This window comes from Gregarina niphandrodes, assembly GCF_000223845.1.
Source record: "Gregarina niphandrodes unplaced genomic scaffold scaffold00029, whole genome shotgun sequence".
Taxonomy (NCBI): Eukaryota; Apicomplexa; class Conoidasida; order Eugregarinorida; family Gregarinidae; genus Gregarina; species Gregarina niphandrodes.
In genome coordinates this window covers 39,510-48,483 of record NW_011645798.1, presented here as the reverse complement: position 1 = coordinate 48,483, position 8,974 = coordinate 39,510, and the positions used below count along the sequence as shown (strand labels likewise).

The window sequence follows — 8,974 nt, the reverse complement described above, 5'->3', positions numbered from 1 at the left end:
TGATGTTGTTGAAAGGCAAAACAAATATGGAGCACTGGTACGACTCGCCGCCCAGGCCATAGAGAACGTAGTATCCTTGATAAGCTTCGAGTCAGAAGCCTTGTTCCTGATATTATGGATCTGAGCGAGATGCCCGAAAATAACCTGCTGAAAGCTCAGAGACCGCGAATTGTGTGTGGCCGCATCGTTCTGTCTACTTGGTCCTTGCCAAATCGTCCTTTCACGTCATAAAGTTTAATTCAAAATGAAGGTTTCTGTTACGGTACATTCTGCTGCTGGGTTCCAGGGCCACACTGGTCTGTTCAACAAGTCGGACTTGTACGTTGAATGCCACTACGGTACCTTCCACTCATGGCACACCAAGACTGCCAAGGACGCTGGCTCCAGCGCAGATTTCGAAGAGACCTGGACCTTTGATTCCAATGACAGCCACTCCGAAATTACAATTAAAGTGCGCGATGCCAGACATCTGAAGCTTGATGAGACTCTGGCGGAAGGCGCTTTCAAGTTTGAGCAGAGACCTGGTTACTTCTACACTGGCGAAGTGGGGCTTGTTGACGAGAAACACGGCGATGAGCCATCTGTTAGGTTGACTGTGAAGTGTGAGTAAACTGACTCGGTGCAAGCGAAGCTGTGATGCGATAACACATTGAATTTTTAGTATAGAACCGAATATTGATAATTAGTGTGTGGTGTGAAACTGGAGGGAGATAACGACTTGTGAACCCAGCCTTGCTGACAAGTCTGCTAAGGGAAATTTAGTCATTCGGCGTAGATGACGATGTCGTCAAGTTGCAGTCCAGCGCAACATACGAGGAGCGCCCTCGGGTGGGTTTAAGCTGAGCAGGACGGTATGGGGTTGTCCCTGACGTTGGATCTTCCTTGACGTTGGATCTTCCTTGAAAGACACACGACCTTGATGTGCCCCTTTTTATTGCAGTAGCTCTCCTGATGGCGAGACTCTCTTGGCGAGTGAGCTCTACGTCTGGGTGGTGGTGATGGAGCCCGACGAACCGCCCGCTGGTGATGGAGCCCGACTGCTATGAAAAAGAACATTGTTTTGAAGTGGTCATGAAAGGTTTAATTAGGGTAAAGGGAGGTGACTTTCAGAAGACCGTGGTGTTCGTCGCCGTCGTAATGCCCAGCTGTGAAGACACGGGCGTACATGTTCTGAAAGTTCCACCCGAGTCCGATTCCGGAAACACGGACAGCGACGAAGTGGGCCAGCCCCTGATGTTCGAAAAGTGGAACATCATCGTCGAGGACGACAGACCTTCCATGAACCATCAGGAGGCGGAAGGCAAAAACGATGGACAGTGCCAGCCGGCGCCAAGGTTTTGGCGACGGCCGTGGGTTCTCCCAAGCGTCGCAATTTTCGGAGGTGGCGCACTGATTCCCGCACTAGTTTACCTGTTCCGTTCGAGAGGCCGTTCTGGCGGTGACGCTGTAAGATCGTCCACATACGCCCCTACAAGATCGTACACATACGCCCCTACAAGATCGTACACGTTCGCCCGTGGGCCCGCGGCTTACATGGATGCCCTGTCGCATCACTGTTTCGAGGACGAATCCCACAGAATGATGTCCTGCCGGTCACGACCATCGGCCCGTGCTGGAGACGACGCGGCGGGGACATCTGCTTATGAATTAGCCAAGATGAAAATGCCGTCCAAGCTATGCACGGAAATTCACCAAGAGGATGAGATGAAGGCATCAATGATCAACGCAACCGTGAATGGCTGGGAGGAGCTAGATTGGTCGGGGTGTGACCATACCGGCGGTACGTTACTTTGCACTGACGGTAACGGTGAGAATCCGCAGTGTCATTACTTCGGATATCCTTGGAAGTTGAGTTTGCCGTCTGTCTGGCAGGCGATTATCGACTACACTGACCCCTCCCGATGTTCCTGTCAGTGCAACGGATCCTTTGATGCCTCTCTCCACGGTCTCCGTCACGGACAAGTTCTGGCGGAGTGGGCCGGAATTGACATTGACCGGGAATCAAGGCACCTACTGACACTGCTGCCGGCTAAGATAAGTGGTCTGTATGCTGACGAGGGCTGTAGCCATTCCACCAGTCCTTGTCAGATACGTAGACCGACATGCGATTGCTTCGAGGCAGGATTCCGCGGCGAGGCTGTAAGTCCATCGGGCAAGCACATTATATGGGGCAAAGTAGCAGGTTACCTAACGAGTGGCGAGGAGATGGTACGGGAGTATAAACATTCATTAGAGAGACAAAACTACACCTTAGAATCTTGCGAATTCGAGTGCTGGAAATACGGAAACCTCAACGATCTGAAACAGCGTGTAAGAGACGCGTGGAACGCGAGAGCCGGTCCCGAGAGTGGATGACTAAGTTTTTTAACCTGTTCGCACGTGTGTGGTGATGATGGGGCACACGTGCATGTGGTGACACGGACAACGCGGGTGGCTCGGGCAGCTTCGCGGAGGGTAGCAGATTTTGACTGGCTTGTGGAGACGGCATCAACGTGCTTGTCAAGAAATTCCGCACCTACGAAAAATGCGACACGACAAAGGGACCGACCGACCGACGAAGTCGAACTGCCCGAGTACGTCATGCCAGGTGTCGACGGTAGGTCGTGTCGACGAGACAACGGAGACGACTTCGAGCTGTGGTCAGCTCTCCAGGCCTACTCAGACGTGTTCCCAATACCGCCGAGTCCTGTGTCGTCTACACCCGCTGAGGCTACACTGGGGCACACCCGCTGAGGAATCCTCAGAGTGTTCACTAGGTTAGCACACCATGTCGATGGGGAGGAATAATTATTACCCCCGAGGGGAAGCATCGACCCCGAGGGGAAGCATCGAGGGATACAAAGAAACAAAATTCGGGAAAGATAAAGGGTTATTGTAATGGGGTTATTACAAAGGACTGTTTACACAAAGACAATGGGTGGCGATGACGGCTTGGGCAGACCCCCAAACCTGAACAAACCCCCAAGCTTGGGTAAACCCCCAAGCTTGGGTAAACCCCCAAGCTTGGGTAGACCCCCAAGCTTGGGAAATAAAATTCGATGCCGACTTTGACAGTAGATGCGGAGGCGTTGTACGAGAGGTTGAAGGGGCACGTGAGCGGTTTGCCGTTGACGTTCGAGTTGTTCGGTTTTGTGAATGTATTGGAGAAGTTGGCTTTCGACTACGGGTTGGAGTATGACGGGTTGGATGAGACGTCAGTGGGAGGTGCGGGTATGGTGGCAATGGGTGGAGCGATACGTCCGCGGGTGCGTGTGGACATTCCGGCGAACCGTTACGATCTGTTGTGTTTGGAGGGGTTGGCTGAGGCCTTCGTGCGTTACGTGGAGCCGACAGTGTTGCCCTTTCCGGAGTACAAGTACGTCTCTAGCACGGGTGTTGTCAGCGATTCTATCCAGTCAAGTACAAACGGTAGTCAAATAACGGTGCGCGTGCGTGCAAGTGCATATCCGTTGCGGCCTTACTGTGTGGCAGCAGTGTTCCGAGGGGTGAGCTTTGATGGTGTCACATTTGCGTCGTTCATCGACTTGCAAGATAAATTGCACCAGAATTTAGCGCGACGACGAACGCTGGTGTCAATGGGTACTCATGACCTCGACCAATTAGCCGGGTGTGAGTTTGAGTATGGCTGCCTGCCAAGACGAGGGGGTTTCCACTTTAGACCGCTGAATCAGACGGTAGAGGTGGACGGTGAGGGTATGATGAGTCTGCTGGCCGAGAGCTATCTTAAGCCCTATCTTGGTATCATCGCCGACGCGGACGCCTTCCCTGTCGTACAAGACGGACAAGGTCGTGTCGCCTCTGTGCCACCTATCATCAACTCCGACTTCAGTAGAATGGGTGTAAATACCACCAATGTCTTCGTCGAAATCACTGCAACCGACCATCACAAGGCCGAAATCGTACTTGACCAGATCGTCGCATTCATGGCCGATAAAATGCCGACACCATACACTGTCGAACCCGTCACAATCATTTACGACCCTGACCATCCCGGCTTAGACGCACGCGTCCTCAACGGACTGCTCCCAAAAGGAGATGAGACCGCCGTAGGCAAGACCGCCGTAGGCAAGACCGCCGTAGGCAAGACCGACGTAGGCAAGACCGACGTAGGCAAGATCGACGTAGGCAAGATCGACGTAGGCAAGACCGACGTAGGCAAGACCGACGTAGGCAAGACCGACAGGTGGGTAACACACGAGATAGTTACACCGCGACTAAACACAAGTCGTTTCAAGTTAAGCCTCGACTACTGCCGTAAGGTTATCGGCCTGAGCACGCTTGATATGCAGACGGTGCTGGACGTCCTTCCCAAAATGGGTTTACGGGTATTACCGGAATCGAACAAGTCTGATACCCAGTACATAACGGTTGAATGTCCGATCACACGGCGGGATATTCTGCACCCCTGCGACATTGTGGAAGATATTGCAATTGCTATAGGCTACAATAACATCGGCTATCATGCGATGCAAGCTGTTAAGTTCCAGACGATGCAAAACCTCACTGAGACGACACGACGGCTTGTGGCTGAGGCGGGTTGGAAAGAGTGTTTGACATTCGGACTGGTGAGCCACAAAGACTGCTACGCCGCCCTTCGACGTACAGATGGTTTGACCGACACCAATAAAATCTACTACTCCCACAACTCGGCACCCGTTATCGTTCAAGAGCCTAAGACGCGAGAATTCGAGATCGTCCGCCCCACCCTAATTCCTGGACTTCTCAATACACTTAGCTCAAACCAGGCACAAAATCTTCCTATCAAACTCTTCGAAATGGGCGAAGTACTCAGCTCCACCACTACACCATTCACTGAACCAAATTCCGCCACCATTGTTAGAGATAATCACACGATCCAAAAACGATACTTCTCAGCCCTCATGGCCGACGCAAACAAGAGTTGTTTAGAAAATGTACATGGGCTTCTCGACTACGTTCTTATGAGACTTGGCTTCAAAGCTGAATACTCACAAATTACAAACGCAAGAGCTCATCATAATTATTACCTCAGACCCATTGACCGGGAAGGACCATTTTTGAAGAAGAGACAAGTGGACATCATGGCTTATAATAAAGAAGATAAATCTGACCAGGTCTGTATCGGCGTCATGGGTGTGATCCATCCCGAAACTTTGGGTTACTATGGAATACCCTTCCCTTGCTCACTATTCGAAATAACCTTGGAACCAATCGTTCACTGGCTGGACGAAATCAGCCTGTCAGCGCCCTAGTTCTCTACTGCCTTAATTCAATCGTCTCTACTGCTAATGCTCTTTGTGGTGTGAACCAATGTTTTAAACCCAACGTTTTTGGTGTACCGTCATTTCAACCCATTCTTTGCTTAAAGTGCCCAGTCGATCTGGAACGGCCGTTTAACTCTGTCTGGTCAGACTCTATCTGGTCAGACTCTGTCTGATCAGACTCTGTCTGGTCAGACTCTGTCTGTTTCAATGCTGGTGCTTTTTTTCGGTGTGTGAACCAAAAATGGTATGTGTGTCACACTAGTGGGTCGTGGTATTGGTAGTTGTATTTGGCTGGGTTGTATTTTAAGCAACGCCAGATGCATTGCTTGGCCTTTTCATGGAAGGCCCCGTTGAATACATGCCTCATGGAACCGCCAACAGACTCGGCACCTATGTGCATGAGGACTGTTGGATGGTCCGGATGGGCTGCGAGACATTCGGCGTGACTGTAATCGCATGAGCATGAGTTGTGTAATGGGAGAGTATTTTCATATGAGCAGTTTGGGGCATTAGGTAGTTCGCTGCATACGCCTGAGCATCTGAGATCCATATCGAAGACCTCTGCGAGTCGGCCCAAATCTTTTTCGGGTCTCCAAAAGTCATTTTGGTCGTCAGGTAATGGTAGTAAGAGAGGTGTTGGCGGTGGGATTGTGCCCATTATCCTATGGTGTCGGGCCTGTTGTTTTTCGTCCGGTGAATCGAAATAGACACCGCACTGACTGAGTGTTCCATTAATCACCTTGGTGACGGATAAGTAGACTTCACGGAATGGCGCACTGTGTTCGTCTCCGAAGTACCAGCATTGAGGCTGGATCTGTCCGTAGTAGGTACCGGCAGCCGGACACACAACTTTGCCGCTTTCCGGAATTCGAGGCGCCACGGGGTTTTCATAGATCTGCTCCTTGGTCTTCCAAAATACATGCTTGCACTCATCGTCGGACAACGCCAGACTAGGTAAATCAATTCCGCGCGATGACACAATATCCGATAGTGTCTCCGCCAAAGCACGACTCTGTTCCTGCAGCTCATATTTATTCTCGGGCGCCAAATTCATTTGTTGGAGCTGATCGATACCCTTCCGGAACATCGCCACCCGACGTCTATCCTCTGTGCTTAGTAATTCGGTCACGGGCAACCGACTCACGTTGATACCTGGATTAATAATTCCTCGAGTCGTCGCGTGATCCACGACTCGCCAAAAGTTATTTACCTTTGTTTCGCTTATCGCCTGTGCTCGCTCCGTATCTAAAAATCCATCCGAGGGGCAAAGTAGATCATTGTCCGGCACACTGTGTATCGTCTCTGTCTGGGGCGAATTATTAAACACATCAAAGGCCCAGGCGCAGACGGCGTACGTCAAAGCAGCCGCCGTGCCGCCCACGGCCAGTCTCATGAAGAACGACTTTTCTTGAGAACACGGCGCCAGTCGGCTTAGTTCACCCAATAAGGGCTCTGCTTCTAATTCAGTCTGCTCAACGCTTCTCTTAAGCACGGGGTCCCACTTGCTTACCAGGGACGTCTTCTGCAACCGGTCCAGTTGGATCCGGTATAACGGGCGGAAGTCGCTAATGTAGAACGGCCTCCTCTTAGTCTTGAGCGCCTGAATGTCGCTGAACTTCTGGCAAAATATTTCAAAACATAACTCTTTGCTCACCTGCTCACTTGGCTTTATTTCTTCCAAGAAATCCATCAAGGCAGCAGCTACCACCCCCTGGATTTCATGGGTCTTGCAGGTGTTGAGACCAGCCTTACGGAACAACTTAAACGCCTTAGAGTCACGAATCAAATCGAACTTATTGCCTTTCATAAAGTCTTCTTCCCGCGCGAGGATCAACACTTCCATCGGCTGCATACGTCCACAATTCACCGTCCCCCACCGAGCAATGCAATCGCCAAACTCAGGCGGCTCACCGTTTCGGTTCAGCACCGCCGCCAACAAACCCGCTCTCTTCACTTGACTCGATTCCACCCAAGCAATTGTCCTCATTTCGTCCGCGAAAAAATCGCCGCAAAAACCACCATGGAAGGTCGTTTCATTCTCAAAGAAAAATCGCGACCGACCTGGGATCCGTCAACCCCAAGTTCAATTCCACCCCGACACTCTCATAATAACACCAGTTCTAAACAACGCTACCAAAATACACTTTATATTGGTAGACGCATTACCCACAGAAACAAACAACACTTTAATCACCAACCCGACTTAACCACCTGTCGAACGAAACAAAATAAACCAACCAAGACTCTCAAATAGGCCCAGAGGACTGGTCGGTCCAACCTGTCATATGGACTGACTGGGCGTTGAACTTAAGCGCTTTGGACTTAAGCGCCTTGACACTTAAGCGCCTTGACACTTAAGCGCAGTCATGGCAGTGCAGTCATGGCAGTGCAGTCATGGCAGTGCCGTCATGGCAGTGCCGTTATTCTCTCGTACGCAGAGCACGTTGTCCGTCGACATAAGTCAGCGGACCTGGTAGCTCTCTAGGTCAGTAGGCGTGTGTGGCAAGCCAGCGTTCCAAGGCCAGGACTGCGACGGTATAGTCCATCCCGATGGCTGATTCCGTCGGCGGCAGTACCGTTGACTCCATCGGCAGTACCGTTGACTCCGTCGACTCCGGTTATTGCCCTTATGTCCAACGCGTCGAGTGGATTCTTTGGCGCCAAGGTGTCCACCTCTTGGTACTCGCCCCCGTTCGTCCACCTCGCTGTTGTTGTTCGCGAGGGTCTTCGGATCCACCCCCATGAACAAATGTAGCCTTCCAAGGTCGTCAATTACGGCCACCTTCGCGCGAAGGCAATTATAGTATAACCCCCGTACACCGGTCAGCCCCACTTTTTTTACACATAAAACAAATCTGCTCCACCCATTCCACCACACTGTCGCACCACACTGTCGTAGGCGAGTATCGTCTCTTGTCGTGTGCGTGGTCTACCACCCACGAGCACGACAGCGGCCTGGGTTCAGCCACCGAGGACCTGCGTGGTTCTGCTGACGACAGAACAGAGTGGCGGCATCGGAGGGAACCTGTGGAGGTAACTCAAATTGGGTCGATTGAGGCGGTAGCTCAGTACAAGGGCGACGACGAAGCTGAATATCGTTGCGGAGAAGCACGGCTTCGGTTTTACAAGCCGAAAGATGATGCCAAGCAGGCTGGGTCGCGAGAAACAAGAGTTTTGATCGACGACGGGAGGTTGGGCAGTGAGTGGAGAGTTGGGCAGGTTACAGTGGCCGAATGACGCGTATACCTTGCATGAAGAGCTGGATGGCCTTTTGCGGAGTATTCGAAGAATGTGTAGGCGCGCGGGTTGGCATTGCTATTGGACGGACGATTATGTACTGTCGTTGATGCAGAGCAAGATCCCGTTAAACGAGAATAGGGTTGCCGATGACTTCACGGACTTAGAGGACTTGCTTCAGTGGATGATAACGAGGAGCAAGACAAGCCAAAGACTACGTATGAAGGGCAGCGAGAGAGCTTACCCTGCAGTAGCCGTTGGTGAGAAAGTGACCTGGGAGGTGCGACGGAAGAGCGGATGGGATCGAAGTTTCGAGCACCAGGGTGATGAGTCAGTTGAATGCTACAGATGTCATAAGAAGGGCAACAGGGCGAACGTGTGTCCGATGAAGGATCTAGAGTGCAGCAACTGTCACAAGCGAGGTCATGAGGAAAAGAACTGTCGAGTTCGTGTGTTCGACAGCAAGTACGGTAGTGTGGGCGTAGAGATGTACG

At 51.5% G+C, this 8,974-nt stretch overlaps 4 protein-coding genes across 4 annotated transcripts; 3 read left to right on the top strand and 1 right to left on the bottom strand.

Annotated features, from left to right (window-relative positions):
* Positions 1-244: 244 nt before the first annotated feature.
* GNI_120500 (C2 domain protein) lies at positions 245-610 on the top strand (the record flags this gene model as incomplete). The annotated part of the gene is made up of 1 exon (XM_011133538.1): positions 245-610. One exon carries the CDS (start codon positions 245-247, stop codon positions 608-610), a length of 366 nt encoding a protein of 121 aa, XP_011131840.1.
* A 1,046-nt stretch (positions 611-1,656) lies between these two features.
* GNI_120490 (hypothetical protein) lies at positions 1,657-2,355 on the top strand (the record flags this gene model as incomplete). The annotated part of the gene is made up of 1 exon (XM_011133537.1): positions 1,657-2,355. The coding sequence occupies one exon, from the start codon at positions 1,657-1,659 to the stop codon at positions 2,353-2,355; it is 699 nt and encodes a 232-aa protein (XP_011131839.1).
* Positions 2,356-3,038: 683 nt separating this feature from the next.
* GNI_120480 (phenylalanyl-tRNA synthetase beta subunit) lies at positions 3,039-5,231 on the top strand (the record flags this gene model as incomplete). The annotated part of the gene is made up of 1 exon (XM_011133536.1): positions 3,039-5,231. The coding sequence occupies one exon, from the start codon at positions 3,039-3,041 to the stop codon at positions 5,229-5,231; it is 2,193 nt and encodes a 730-aa protein (XP_011131838.1).
* A 265-nt stretch (positions 5,232-5,496) lies between these two features.
* GNI_120470 (hypothetical protein) lies at positions 5,497-7,230 on the bottom strand (the record flags this gene model as incomplete). The annotated part of the gene is made up of 1 exon (XM_011133535.1): positions 5,497-7,230. The coding sequence occupies one exon, from the start codon at positions 7,228-7,230 to the stop codon at positions 5,497-5,499; it is 1,734 nt and encodes a 577-aa protein (XP_011131837.1).
* Positions 7,231-8,974: the final 1,744 nt, after the last annotated feature.